At 42.7% G+C, this 16003-nt stretch overlaps 1 protein-coding gene across 1 annotated transcript in view; it reads right to left on the bottom strand.

Moving 5' to 3' along the window:
• LOC140201036 (transmembrane protein 87A-like) overlaps positions 1-16003 on the bottom strand; it is a 62045-nt gene that overhangs the window by 24929 nt on the left and 21113 nt on the right. The window contains exons 7-11 of the mRNA XM_072264665.1: positions 12275-12479; positions 11599-11660; positions 9599-9782; positions 8140-8239; positions 1092-1185 (exon numbers count right to left, since the gene is read on the bottom strand). Of these exons, the coding sequence (XP_072120766.1) occupies positions 1092-1185; positions 8140-8239; positions 9599-9782; positions 11599-11660; positions 12275-12479 (645 nt within the window). The remainder of the gene's footprint in view (positions 1-1091; positions 1186-8139; positions 8240-9598; positions 9783-11598; positions 11661-12274; positions 12480-16003) is intronic.

The raw sequence follows: 16003 nt of genomic DNA on the forward strand, positions 1-16003 counted from the left end.
CATCTATGGGGATGAATAAACAGTCAATGTTTCAAGCTGAGACCCTTCATTAGGATTGGAAAGGAAGGGGGGGAAGAGACATCAGAATAAAAAAGTGCGATGGGGTGGGGGGGGGAGAAGAGGAGGAACGGAGTACAGTTAGAAGGCGATAGGTGAAGCCAGGTGGCTGGGAAAGATAAGCTGTAGTGGAATGAATGTCGAATCTTCACCATCAGGGATCTACTGAACACTTTATTGCTGGTCAAAACATGACAAACTGGCCTTTGGGTCTATCATTCCAGTTGGTAGGTACACTTCACCTCTACTCTTTCTCAGTTTAACTAAAACCGACCCTGTTTTGTTACATTCCCACGCGCCTGGTTTCACCGATCACCGTCTAACTATCCCTCTTCTCCCCCCACCTTTTTATTCTGATGTCTTCCCCCTTTCTTTCCAGCCCCGAGGAAGGGTCTCGACCCGAAACGTTGACTGTTTATTCATCTTCACGGATGCTGCCTGACCTGCTGAGCCCCTCCAGCATTTTGTGTGTGTTGCTCTGGATTTTCAGTATCAGCAGAATCTTGTGTTTATGATCTGTCGCTCCTATCAATACCCTGATCCAAATCTTTGAACTATCATGATGGAGGATTACTGTAAGTGGGTGGCTGCTGGTCAACGTGCACTTGGTATGCTGAACAGCTTGTTTCCATTCTATATGTCTCTATGGTTGCCATCCTACATCACATCATACGGGTTACTAATAAAGCAACTGAGGGCAAAATTGATTTAAAAAACCCCAATCACCCAGATGTTTGATTTGCACAGCAAGTGCAATGCTGCAAATATTAAAAGAACACACACAGCATAGTGCCTGATGAGGACATTGCTTAGTAATCTCTGATTTAGCAACGTCTGAGAGAAAACTGAGCAATTGGCTCAGAGGGCCTAACAACAGTAATACTGAAGTTATCACATAGACAAGAGTAACCAAGAACACTGAAAAATTAAATCAATGATTGTTCTTTTGGATAAGGAAAATAGTTTAACACACTTCAGCAGAACCTGTGGTATCTTCTCTCAATGGGCTAGCTCCTTGAACTTCTGCTACTTACTCCAGTAACTCGAAGATTGCCTTCTATTGCTGAGAAAATTAAATACAGGATGCCAACACCAATGACCCTGTGCAGCATAGCTCCCAAACGAGGCCTAGAACAAAGAAGAGGTTACAGTTATGTGATTTGTTATGCAGACCAAAGAGCACCACAAAAATCTTAAAACATTGCTGAATAAAGTCATGAGTGCCTACAGAAACATGAAGTACCGATGTACTTATACCAGGATTCAATAGCCCCACTCTGTCAAGGAATTACCCTGGTTTCAAATACATCATCTTCCCTAATCCAATGAACCTCTATGAAGTGGGCTTCCTCCAGCAATTAGAGGCAGAAATTTAATGGAGGTGCGTAGAGCAAGGTGTTTTTGTTTATAAAGAAGATGGGTAGGTGCCTGCAATGGCTTGCTTTGGGGGTGGGAGGGAGGGGGGAGAGAATGGTGGAAGCAGATACTTTGGTGACATTTAAAAGGCTGGAAATATGCAGGAACATGTAGGGAATTGAGGAATATTGATAATTATGTACAAGCAAAAGAAATTTAGTTTAATTTAGCTTCACAGACATTACATTATAGACTGAAAGGCCTATTCCTGTGTTGTACTGTTCTGTGTTCTAACTATATCTGAGACAGACATTCATCAGCTATCTAATCTCTGCAATTCCCTCCATATACCTCCTCGTTCCAGAGGTGGCAGCATTGCCTAATCTTGCCCTCCCCCTTTGAGCAATGTGCTAAAATCAGACTTGGGGATAGCAGAGGGAAGCAGTAGTAACCCAGGGTCCTGGGAGGCAGCATGGAGTCAAGCCTGCCTAGTACCTGCTAACCCTAGGGTAGTCCTCAACTCTGACAAAAAGTTTTTGGAAGAGAACAAAATTAAACATTTTAGTAATCAGAGAACTGTGTTCCTGAAATATTAAGTTTGCACCAGTCCTTATATACTTCCATCCCCCATCAGGAAGGTCTCAAAGCTCTCCGCTTCCTTTTGGATTATAGACCTAATCAGTTCCCCTCTACCACCACTCTGCTCCGTCTAGCGGAATTAGTCCTTACTCTTAATAATTTCTCCTTTGGCTCCTCCCACTTCCTCCAAACTGAAGGTGTAGCTATGGGCACCCGTATGGGTCCTAGCTATGCCTGCCTTTTTGTTGGCTTTGTGGAACAATCTATGTTCCGTGCCTATTCTGGTATCTGTCCCCCACTTTTCCTTCGCTACATCAACGACTGCATTGGCGCTGCTTCCTGCACGCATGCAGAACTCGTTGACTTTATTAACTTTGCCTCCAACTTTCACCCTGCCCTCAAGTTTACCTGGTCCATTTCCAACACCTCCCTCCCCTTTCTAGATCTTTCTGTCTCTGTCTCTGGAGACAGCTTATCCACTGATGTCTACTATAAGCCTACTGACTCTCACAGCTATCTGGACTATTCCTCTTCTCACCCTGTCTCTTGCAAAAACGCCATCCCCTTCTCGCAATTCCTCCGCCTCCGCCGCATCTGCTCTCAGGATGAGGCTTTTCATTCTAGGACGAGGGAGATGTCTTCCTTTTTTAAAGAAAGGGGCTTCCCTTCCTCCACTATCAACTCTGCTGTTAAACGCATCTCCCCCATTTCACGTACATCTGCTCTCACTCCATCCTCCCGCCACCCCACTAGGAATAGGGTTCCCCTGGTCCTCACCTACCACCCCACCAGCCTCCGGGTCCAACATATTATTCTCTGTAACTTCCGCCACCTCCAACGGGATCCCACCACTAAGCACATCTTTCCCTCTCCCCCCCCCCCCGGCTTTCTGCAGGGATCGCTCCCTACACAACTCCCTTGTCCATTCGTCCCCCCCATCCCTCCCCACTGATCTCCCTCCTGGCACTTATCCGTGTAAGCGCAACAAGTGTTACACATGCCCTTACACTTCCTCCCTTACCACCATTCAGTGCCCCGAACAGTCCTTCCAGGTGAGGCAACACTTCACCTGTGAGTCGACTGGGGTGATATACTGCGTCCGGTGCTCCCGATGTGGCCTTTTATATATTGGCGAGACCCGACGCAGACTGGGAGACCGCTTTGCTGAACATCTACGCTCTGTCCGCCAGAGAAAGCAGGATCTCCCAGGGGCCACACATTTTAATTCCACATCCCATTCCCATTCTGACATGTCTATCCACGGCCTCCTCTACCGTAAAGATGAAGCCACACTCAGGTTGGAGGAACAACACCTTATATTCCGTCTGGGTAGCCTCCAACCTGATGGCATGAACATCGACTTCTCTAACTTCCGCTAAGGCCCCACCTCCCCCTCGTACCCCATCTGTTACTTATTTTTATGAACACATTCTTTCTCTCACTCTCCTTTTTCTCCCTCTGTCCCTCTGAATATACCTCTTGCCCATCCTCTGGGTCCTCCCCCCCTTGTCTTTCTTCCCAGACCTCCTGTCCCATGATCCTCTCGTATCCCCTTTTGCCTATCACCTGTCCAGCTCTTGGCTCTATCCCGCCCCCTCCTGTCTTCTCCTATCATTTTGGATCTCCCCCTCCAACTTTCAAATCCCTTACTCACTCTTCCTTCAGTTAGTCCTGACGAAGGGTCTTGGCCTGAAACGTCGACTACACCTCTTCCTAGAGATGCTGCCTGGCCTGCTGCGTTCACCAGCAACTTTGATGTGTGTTGCTTGAATTTCCAGCATCTGCAGAATTTCTGTTGTTTGAGTTACATTCTCTACTAGTTTCCTTGCAGACAGCAGTTTCTATTCCCTCTCTTCCCTTAAGCATACTACCATCTTTAACAACATAACGAAGTGGAAGTAAGGATAGGGTATTTGGCCCCTTAGCCTGGTTTGAACATAGGGAACATCAGCCTCCTTTGTACTCTGGTGGTTACATTTCACAATGGATATACTCAGCAAGTGAGTCTCCAAAAATTCACCACCATCTTATCTCAATTCTGATTGGTAATCCTTTTATTTCTGAGGTTGGACCCCCTAGTTGCCAACAACCTCATCCTGTCAAACCCTATAATTTTACAAACGTATGTGTTACTATGAAACGTATACGTTACTACGAAACATTCCTCCAAACTGAAGTTATGAGGCCATTCAGCTACATCTCTTCTCTTACAACAAATCCAGTAGTCCATCTGGTAAATATTTGCTGCACTCCCTCCATTTTAAAAATGTCTTTCCTTGGGTACGGAGACCAGAATTACTAGACAACACTCCAGATGGGGTCTCATCAGAGCCCTATATAATTGAAATAATACATCTTTACTCTTGTTCTCATTTTCTCTTGCAATGAAGGCCAAAATAATCTTACACTGCCTTATTGCTTCATGAACCTGCATGTTAATTTGTGGTGATTCGAGATCAGGGACTCCCAGGCCCCTACAAATATGAACATAAAGGCATGGTGGATGGGAATTAAATACTGGTTCAGCCTTCAAAGCCCACATTTCTTGAATCAATATTCACCATTTAAAGATAATAATGCTGTTCTACTGCCCCCCCCCCACCCTTTACAGAAGAACATATTGAAAAGGAGCAGGACTAGGCCACATGACCCACTGAGCTACTCTGCCATTCACTAAGATCATGGCAGATCTGTAATCCCATCCACCATGTCATATCCTGATCTTCTTAAAGGCTCTGCATCTCTAACGTATTCCAGCAGCTTTGAATCATTAGCAAACTTAATATATCTTACATGAACAATAAAGACATCCAAGTTTGCTGTTAAACATTCCAACATCCAAATTATTAAGACTGATGCTGATCCAGTACCAATCCCTACAGTCTCCCAACATGAAAAAGACAATTCCTTTCTTTGTTATTCATTGATTAAATTCAATTGATACCATAGTGGGAAAAAAAAAGTTCTGTTCAACAAGACCATGAGACATAGAAGTATTAGGCCATTCGCCCAACTAGTCTGCTCCAGCATTCAATCATGGTTGATATATTATTCCTCTCAACCCTATTCTCCTTCCTTCTCCTGCAACCTTTGATACCCTGACTAATCAGGAACACCAACCTCTGCCCAATGACTTGGCCTGCACAGCAGCCTGTGGCAATGAATTCTGGAATGAATTCACTAACCTCTGGCTAATGAATTGCCTCCTCTTTGTTCTAAATGGATGTCCTTGTATTCTGAAATTATGCCTTCTGGTCCAAGACTCCCCCTCTATAGGAAATATCCTCTGCACATCCACTCTATTTAGGCCTCTCAATATTTGATATGTTTCAATGAACTCTCTCCTCACTCTTCTAAACTCCCATGTGTACTGGCACAGAGCAATCAAACACTGCTTATCTGTTAACCCTTTCATTCCTTGAATCATTCCTGTGAATCTTCTCTGGACCCTCTCTAATACCATGACATCTTTTCTTAAATAAGGGACCAAAAACTGCTCACAATATTCCAACTGCGGTCTGGCCAATGCCTTATAAAGTCTCAGAATTACATCCTTGCTTCTATATTCTAGCCTTCTCGAAATGAATATTTCCTTCCTTACCAGCAACTCAACATGCAAGTTTACTTTTAGGGAATCCTGCAAGGGGACTCAGAAGTTCCTTCCTACTTCTGATTTCTGAATTTTCTCCCCGTTTAGAAAATAGACTACACCTTTATTCCTTCAATCAACGTGCATGACCATACACCTCCCTATACTATATTCCATCTGCCATTTCTTTGCCCATTCTCTTAATCCGACTAAGTCCTTCTGCAGATGCCCTGCTTCCTCAACACTAACTGCCCTTCCACCTATTTTTGCTTCATCCGCAAACTTGGCCACAAGCCATCAATTTCATCATCCAAATCACTGACATATAATGTAAAATGAAGCAACGCCAACACTGACCCCTGCGGAACGCCACTAGTCACCACCAGATAATCAGATCAGCTACCTCTTTCAGAACCCTGGGGTGTAGTCCATCTGGTGCAGTTGACTTATGTATCTTCAGATCTTTCTTCTTCCCAAACACCCTTTCTTCTCCTTAGTATGAGCAACTGCATATACTTCTGCCTGACACTCAAACTTCTGGTATACTGCTAATGTCTTCCACACCCAAGACTGACACAAAATACTTATGAGGTTCATCCACCATTTCTTTGCTCCCCATTACTACCTCAACAGTGCCATTTTCCAGCAGTCCAATATCCTCTCTCACCTCTCTTTTACATACATACACACACATATACATACATATCTGAAAAACTTTTTATATCCTCATTATTGGCTAGCTTACCTTCATATTTCATCTTCTCTCTCCTTATGGCTTTTTTAGTTGCCCTCTGTTGGTTTTTAAAAAGCTTCCCAACCTTCTAACTTCCCTGACTTTTGCTGTATTATATGCCCTCTTTTTTGCTTTTATGCTGTCTTTGACTTCCCTTGACAGCCACAGTTGTGTCATCCTCCCTTTAGAAGACTATGACTTCTTTGGGATGTATCCATCCTGAAGCTTCCAAATTGCTCCCAGAAACTCCAGCCACTGCTGTTCTGCTGTCATCCCTGCTGATGTCCCCTTCCAATCAACAATTTTGGCCAGTCCCTCTCTCATGCTTCTGTAATTCCCTTTACTCCACTGGAATACTGATACATCTGACTTCAGCTTCTCCTTCTCAAACTGTAGGGTGAAGTATGTCATGTTATGATCACTGCTTCCTAAGGGTTCCTTTACCTTAAACTCCCTAACCAAATCTGTTTCATTATACAATACCTAACCCAGAATTGCCTTTCCCCTAGTGGGCTCAACCACAAGCTACTCTAAAAAGCTATCTCATAGGCATTCTGCAAATTCTCTTGGTATCCAGTACCAACCTGATTTTTCCAGTCTACCTGCAAATTGAAATCCCCCATGACTATAGTAAATTACCTTTTTTTACATGCATTTTCTATTTCCCGTTGTAATTGGTACCCCACATCTTGGCTACTGTTTGGACGCCCGTATATAACTCCCATCAGAAACAAGAGAAAATCTGCAAATCCTGGAAGTCCAAGCACTAAAAACAAAATACTGGAGAAACTCAGGCCAGGCAACATCTATGGAAAAGAGTACAGTCGACATTTCGGGCCGTGGCCCTTCAGAGGTACTCTTTTCCATACATGCTGCTGACCTGCTGAGTTTCTCTAGCATTTTGTGTGCATAATCCACAACATATCTGCAAATCTCCAAACACAAGATGATCTACTTTATTGATATTGTGTGTTTTCACATATAACAGCTTCAGTCCTGTATTCATCACCCTTTTCGATTTTGCCCCCATGTTATACTTCAACTCATCCCACTGACTGCAATATTGCTCTATCATCTGCCTATCCTTCATCAATCTCACTACACACTGCATCTAGTTGTATACCAACTTCTCCATCTTCAGCCCCATCACTGGGGTTCCAATCCCCTGCCTATCCACAAGGATAATTTTGTTCTTTTCTACAGGTCTTATCTTCCCCAGAAGCGATCCCAATGATCCAGAAATCTGAAATTCTTCCCCCAGCACCAACTCCTCAGCCACACATTCAACTGCCAAATCACCCTATTCTTACCCTCACTGATGTGTGGCGCAGGCAGCAATCCAGAGATTCTACCTAACTCCCTATATTCTCTCTTCAGGACCTCTCCCTTTTCCTATCCATGTTATGGGTACCATTATGTACTTCAACTTCCGGCTGTTCACCCCTTCCCTTTAGAAAACTGTGGGCCTGATCCAAGACATCCCTGACCCTCAAGTGGCTCCTTATCAAAACTTTGCAAAAGTCTAAATACATCACATCAACTGGTTCAACCTACGCTTTACTGCACAACCTCAAAAAAAAAACGAATTTACCAAACGTAATTTCGCTTTCAGAAATCGATTAACTACTCTGCTCAATCCAATTTCGTGTGCTCTGATAGTTTCCTTAATAAAGAATTGCAGTACTTCCCCAATTGCTTTCCAAAGGATTATAAGAATTACCTCAAAAGAGGTACTTAATTCAATGCATCATGTTAATCAGCTTAGCTTGTGAGATATGACTGCAACTGAGATTTAGTACATGCTATTGTTACTGTTCATACTTACTTCACAATTCCATAGCCAAGACTGACTATAATAACCAGAACACGAGCCAAGGAACGCTTCAGCGCTGAGAGTAATTCTGCAAAAATCACTGCTCCTTGCACTAAACACATTTTAAAGAAAAAACAATAGTGGTTATACAAGACTAACTAACTTCAGCAGAAGAATGAACTGTTGTAAGTCTTCATTCATTGCAAACTACAAATGCAGGACAATTGAACTACATCAATGTTGAAACTAAGTGTGGCAGCACTGCATATCAGAAGACCTTAATTCAACATTTTCCACTGACCCACTCACGCCAAGGCAAAGCATTTCTCCTCAGAGTTAAAATGAAAGAGTCCCAGATGGTCAGTTGACACAGCTCAGCAGACAGGTATAGAATGTCAAGACTATAATCAACATTCTAATGGCCTCTGACAATTGAGACATAGTGTGCTCAATGTAACTCCAGCACGTTGTACTGTGTTTTCTTTTAAGAAAATAATGCAAATCATTTTGTCAATACTGTTCAAGAAGATTCCTTCAGGAATCGCTGTTCCATGTGGCACAAACTAGTGGATTGATGTTTCTTTACTACAATAACAGAAGTGAACGGCAGTGTCATAAACAGGCAGATAATGGCAAGAGGACGATGTTCATCTATCTGCCTCGTCATCAGATTTAAAACTATTTCAAATAGTTGGAAAAAGCTCTGATCATGAGCACTGCAAGGATTAGCTTGGGCCTTTTCAATCCTAACAGGTGCAGAGAAAAGTCTATTAAGCAAAGGGAATATTAAATTTTGTGGTCAAAGTACAGATACCAGCTGCCTTTCAGTATGGGACTGAAACGCCAAACCGAAGTGGGAAGAATACAGGGAGTAAATGTCTCTTGCTATTCACACGTGTACTTGCTGGTGAAACAAAGAGGGAAGCTTAATTACTTTGTGGGCTTTAGTCTTCCAGCTCCACTATTGATGTTTCTCATGCTTTGGAATGTTGGGGGAAAAAAATTGCGATCCAGCCCCCTCCTTTCACTACCATCTCTACCCTCCCAGCCCAGCTATACTCATTCCCATTACATCCTTGAACATTGACAGAATCAGCTCATTCATTCAAGACCATTACCGTACACCGATGAGTGCAGGTGCGACATGAAAATGGGCAAACGCAGTTTCGACTGACTCCCACCTCCTGTATTGCCTTAACACCATTCACACATCCATCCAGCAATATTCTGTTCCATTAGCTAGGGGTGCTGAGATGCAGTGAGTAACAGAGAAGGAAGAGGGTGAAAAAGGGAGAGGGCAGCTCCACATATATCAGGCATAAAGCAAGTTAGAAATAACGCTGCTTACTGCCCTTGCGCCAAAGCCTGGCTAAAGCTATAACATTTCATTCATCTGGCAAGCAGTATTATAGAATGGTTACGAGATGAATTGGAAACTTTGTACAAAGAACAGGTTATCAAGATCCCTTACCTGACTCGCCCTTGTAGCGGATATTCTGATACTCTGCGTAAAAGACTGCCTTCTCCAACATTCCCAGGAAGATGACTGCACCAATCCAGAACTGGATGCGCAACAGGTCCCTCCAGTAGCAAGCAGACCAAAAAAGCCACAGCGCTCCAAACAGCACGTAGACAATACACATCACCATAAAAAACTGGCAGAAAGGAAGGAAAAAAAACCTTACGCCAACATCCATACTACCACCAATCAGTTTACCTCCCAGCTGCAGTGCCATTCTATACATTTATGTCAACCAGCCAAAGATTGAGATCTTTTGATCAGACTTGGCTCAGGGACGTACTAGACGTGAAATGTTTTGAATTTTAAACTTTACACCAGTTTCCACTTCACATTCTGTTTTGGTAGTCTCCAACATGGCATCAACATTGATTTTTCTGACTTTCAGTAGCCTCTTTCATTTTCCTTTATCCCATCCCTTTGTTTTCCCTCACTGTGGTAGACCCTCACCCCTTCTCTATACCTCTCTGCCTCATAACCTGCACAATACCTCCCACTGGTTGCCTACTTTCTTCCCTTTATTCCGAAGTCTACTGTCCTCTGCTATCAGATTCCTTTTCAGCCCTTTGTCTCTTCCAATGATCACCTCCTAGCTTCTCACACCATTCCATCTCAGCTACCCACCTCACGCCTCTCATCTGAACTCACCTAACACCTGCTCCTCTCCCTTCCTTTATCATGCCCTCTTCCTTTCCAGCACTGACAAAGTGGCTCAGTCCAAAACACGTTCATTTCCCTCCAGAGATGCTGACTGAATTGTTGATTTCCTCTAGGATTTTGTGCAAGTTGATCTAAACAACTTCCTGAGTTTGAATTAAATTAAATTCAAAGTGTAGGGCAAAAAATATATTGTTCATAAAACAAGCAATACGAAAGCTTGTCATGAGAAAACTTTTATTCCTAGATTGCTGGAGAATAAAGAGAATGTAGGTGTCAGGCTTTGCCCATCTTGCTGTAAAAGAAGAGTTTGGGTGGGCGGGGTGAGGGGGATCATGGTTTGCAATGCCTTAATGCTGACACCATCTGGGAGCTGAACGCAACCTCCAGCCTGGAGGAACACACTTTGTCAGCACTGATATGACTTTCCACCTAGCAGTCATTGAAGATGTTACCACTAGGTAAAAAGTCAGCAAGTGATGTGTTCTGATGTTCTGGACTGTGGTGGGACTACAGTACCATGCAAATGTCTAAGGCAGATGTAAAAAAAAATCTGTAAAGCTAAGATATTTTCAAAAATAATGTAATGAAAAGTTTCTAAATATCAAAAAATGTACTACAAAGATCAGTTAACGGTAAAAACTAAGTCAAATCAATATTTGGTGTGACTACCCTCTGCCTTTAAAACTGCACTAGTTCTCTTAGATACACTGTCGTGCAGTTGTTTTTTTTTAAGAAAAACAGCTGGTAAGTTGTTCCAAGCACCTTGGAGAACTTGGCACAGTTCTTCTGAATACTTTGGTCGTATCACTTGCTTCTGTCTCTTCAGGTATTCCCACACAGCCTCGATGATGTTGAGATCAGAGCTCTGTGGACATCTAGGGTGCCTAGACTTTTGCCCAGAAAACAATTAATTTTTTTTCCAATTATTTTGAAAAGAAGTACAGCCTGGAATAGGTCTTTCCAGTCCTTTGAGCTGCACTACCAGTAATCCAATGATTTAAACCTAGCCTCATCACAGGGCAATTTACAACGCCCAATTAACCTACTAACCAGTACGCCTTGGACTGTGGGAGGAAACCGGAGAACCTGGAGGAAACCCACATATTCCACCTGGAGAACATACAAACTCCTTACAGAGGATGTCGGCATTGAACTCTGATCTCCAACACTCTGAGTTGTAATAGTGGCATGCTAACAGCTAGCTAATGTGCCACCGTCCAAGGGAGGATACATTGAATCTGCAGCAACTGGGGTGATGCATGCTCCGCAAATATTTTAACTGTAGTACTTACCATCATGAGAGGCCAGTCTGCTGGGGAGATGTACTCATTTTGTCCTTTCATTTCAACAACCACTGCAAAGGATAAAAGACATTTAGAATGCACTAAATCCAAACCCAAAAACCCATTTAATTCCCTCATTCAAATTAATTTCTTCAATAACACTGACATTAATATTTTTATTACTCAATAATATCAACATTGATTTTTATTAGGCAAAATGTTACTTGGAACAATAATATTGTACATACACACAGATATGGACCCATTCTATTACGGGCTTTTGTCCAGCTATGTCACTCACTCAGACATTCACTGATCTCAATGAATATTTTGCTTCACAATTTCCATTTCTACCTTTTAAGTCTACAATGAAATGTGTAACTAGAAACCAATGATAACTAGCACAGCTCTCACTGAATGATTTGAAGAGCTAAGTGTTTTGTCCAACAGTCAACATTCAATTTCCAACGGAAGCTGAGGCTCACTATATTTTTCATAACAGGTTATGAAGTGTATGAAATACAGAGTATCCCAAGAACATTGAGCACTGTTAAATATACCATGAAACTCATTTTAACATGGATTGTCATTATTCCCATTGCAAGACATTTCCAATTCAGTTTGACATGAAAGAGGAGAGGACAGTATAATTCAAATGCACACACCCAAATGAATAAGAACATACTTGTGAGTGACAACCCGGCCTGTTTTGCTGCTTCAACCTCCCTTTTCGCCTTTGGCTTGACCTTGGCATCATTCGTCACTGGAACAGTTGCTTTTCCTGTGGATTTGATGTCTTTATTGCTTTCTTGATTCTTTGCCTGCAATGCTTTGATTTTAATTATGAACAAATATGGTCCATCTTCCCAACTTCTAAATATGCCAGGAACCTTTTTAAGTAAAACAAACAAGCTAAGAAATTATAACATAAAACTAAAATGGATTGAAATAGATTCCTGAAGTGATACTATCATTATCTAAAACAGAGAAAAAAAAACTTTTCTTTTGGGGAATACACAAAAAAAATGTTTGCACCTTTACTGATAACGGGATAATTATGACTTTTTTTCATTTCTACTAGTTAGTGCATTCCTATGGAAGAAATCATCATTATGTGCCATGTTGTATGACGTGGCTGATCATGGTCTTTTCATGACCATCATTGTTCTTGGCAAATGTTTCAACAGACCTTGTGGCAGTGTCTTTACAAGACCCATGACCCATTATCAACACTCTTCAGAGAGTGTCTGCCTGGTGTTAGTGGTCCCATAACCAGGACTTGTGATATGCAACAACTGTTCATAATCATCCACCACCTCCTCCCACAGCTTCACGTGATCCTGGTCGGGGTGGGGGGTGGCTCAGCAGGTGCTACACTTTGCCCAGGGGTGACCTGCAGGCTAGCAAAGGGAAGGAGCACCTCACACCTCCTTTGGTAAAGGCACATCTCCACTCTGCCTACCCATACGGAAGAAAGGGCAGGTTGAAGCTATTGGTAGGATCACTCCTCCTGAGGCTGCTACTTGCTACTGCTGTTTCATCATACAACCTGGATTACATTCACATTGGGCAAAGCTGCAAACATGAAAGTTTTGTTCAGAAGGACAATGGAAAAAAAAACACATCTGCAATTGCCGTCTTTTCCTTGTTGGGTCATACAATATGTTCCAATGTGCTACTGGTGCTCTTAGTTTGTTTGGCAACTAAACTCTTCTTTCCTTTTTGATGCAAGTATCGTCCAAATAGCAGTCTATAGCAAAAGTGTTTGTTGTCAGGCTCCATTCTAAATTAAGTTACAACATAATAAAATAGAAGACCTCCAATAGCAACAGAGACAATTGGGAGGCAGATTTTGGAAAGGTGAAAATAACAGGGGTGCTGTCATGGGTGACTTCATCTTTTCTTTTATTGATTGGTAGCTCCTTAATGCCAAAGGGTTGGATGGGGTGGAATTTGTTAGATGTGTTCAGAACAGGTTCTTGACACACTATATAGACAGACTGACCAGAGGAAAGGATAGACTGCATCTGGTACTAGGCAATAAACCCAGACAGCTATCAGCTCTCTCAGTGGGTGACCACTTTGGAGACAATGAATCACAACTCGCTGACCTTTACCCTAGCTTTGGACAGGGATAGGAATGGACAGAAAGTATTTAATTCGGAGAGTGGGAATTATAATGTTATTAGACAGGAAATGGGAGCACAATTGGGAACAGATGTACTCAGTGAAATGCTCAGCAGAAATGTAGACGTAAGAATCAACTTAATTTGCCATTGGGTGACAGGGTGCAGCTATGTCTCTGCTAAAGGAGGTAGAAGGCATTCCTTCTCTCCGCTACCCTGCGGGTCACCGTTGGGGAAAGTGTAGCACCTGCTTAGTCCCCTGATCAGGGTCACATGAAGCCATGGGAGCAGGTGGTGGATGGTCGTATGAACAACTGTTGCACATCACAAGTCCTGGTTATTCAACCACTGTCACCAGGCAGACAATCACTGAAGAGTATTGATAATGGCTGGGGTCACCTGCCTTGTAAAGATACTGCCCAGAAGAAGACAATAGCAAACCACTTCTGTAGAAACATTTGCCAATGATAATGTGGTCATGGACACCTTAATCCCACATCATGTGACACAGCTCATAATGATGATGATAATATTTAAACAACAGGAATTCTGCAGATGCTGGAAATTCAAGCAACACACATCAAAGTTGCTGGTGAACGCAGCAGGCCAGGCAGCATCTCTAGGAAGAGGTACAGTCGATGTTTCAGGCTGAGACCCTTTGTCAGGACTAACTGAAGGAAGAGTGAGTAAGAGTTCACCAGCAACTTTGATGATAATATTTACATGCATTAGGAAATTGCTCTGTTGTGTTGGCTCTACAAAAACAAAAAAGACAACATTCAAAAATCACACAGAATAAAGAATTATATGAAGTTATAAGTACGCATAAGTAAAAGGTACATACATAAATACTCAGGCACTTACAATATAAATAGCATTATAAAATTGGTTTACAGTGCAGTAACAAAGGTGACAGATAGAGGGGGATGGGGAGAAGGCCAACTGGAATGGTTGATCAGAATAACTACCTGGGGGAAGAGACTTTTAAAATGGCATAAAGTTTTTGATTTAATAAGCCTAGGGTGCTTTCAGAAAAGGCAGTTTGTTCAGCGGGTAATATTTGTAATGATTTTTCCTGCCTGATTCTCTGTCTGGAAGTGACAGTAGACTAGATGCAATGGCTTTTTCTGTTGTCTTGACAGTTTAATTTAGTTTTCATATATTGTGAGAGGCTGTTGCACCAAACCAGACAGTAATGGCTGATGTGAGGGTGCTCTCTATGACAGCAGTGTGGAGTTGCACCAGAATGTTCTGGGGAAGATAGAATTTTACCAACTGCTGCAAGTATATCCTTTGCCAAGCCTTTTTGTAAATAGGGCACGACAGCAGGAAGCAAGGATCAGACGGGGCACGGTGCTATTACAGCTCAGGGCGTTGGAGTTCAGAGTTCAATTCCAATGTCATCTGTAAGGAGTCTGTATGTCCTCCCTATGGAATGTGTAGATTTTCTCTGGGTGGCGCGGCTCAAAAGGCCCTATTCCACGCTGTATCTCAATAAATAAATAAAGATATTGTTCTCTCACATGGTCCTGTGAAATAATGTCCTGGAAGTTGATGAGTGAGAGGGTGCAGAGGAGGCATTTTCTTTTTCTGTACCTCCTGTTTTGAGGGCATTCAGCACCAAGTGTCGTGATTGCACCAGGACACCAGCTTGTTTACTTCCTGGTGGTACTTGGATTAGTTGCCTCTGGTGATTAACCCTGTGACAGTGGTGTTGTCCACAAACTCTATCAGTTTAACTGATGGATCACTGGAGACAATAGTCATTAGTGCATACAGAAAATAGGAGAGGGGAGTGAACACAACTCTGGTGCACCAGGGCTGACTGACTGGGCTGTGCTGATGTGTTTGCCAGTGTCACATACTGTCTCCTGTCAGAGAAGTTTGTGATCCACCTGGAGATGGGACACAGCAAGTTAAGATTGAAGAGTTGCTCTTGCAGAAGCTCAGGGAAGATGGTATTGAAGGCTGAAGTGAAATCACAGAGAATCCTAACAAATATATCGGGGCAATTGAGGTGCAATGTTTAGGGAGTGCTTGCTTGGGTTTCTGGATGGGTTTGTCTCACTGAAGCAGGGAAAGGGTAGTTGGGTGAAGGAACCATGGTTGACATGAACTGTGGAACATCTAGTCAAGAGGAAGAAAGAAGCTACGTAAAGTTTAGGAAGCAAGGACCAGACAGGGCACTAGAAAGTCACAAAGTAGCCAGGAAGGAGCTGAAGAATGGACTTGAAGAGGACTGAGAAAGCTTTGGCAAGTAGGATTAAGGGAAATCCCAAGATGTCTTT

Source organism: Mobula birostris, chromosome 1 (assembly GCF_030028105.1).
Source record: "Mobula birostris isolate sMobBir1 chromosome 1, sMobBir1.hap1, whole genome shotgun sequence".
NCBI classification, from domain to species: Eukaryota; Metazoa; Chordata; class Chondrichthyes; order Myliobatiformes; family Myliobatidae; genus Mobula; species Mobula birostris.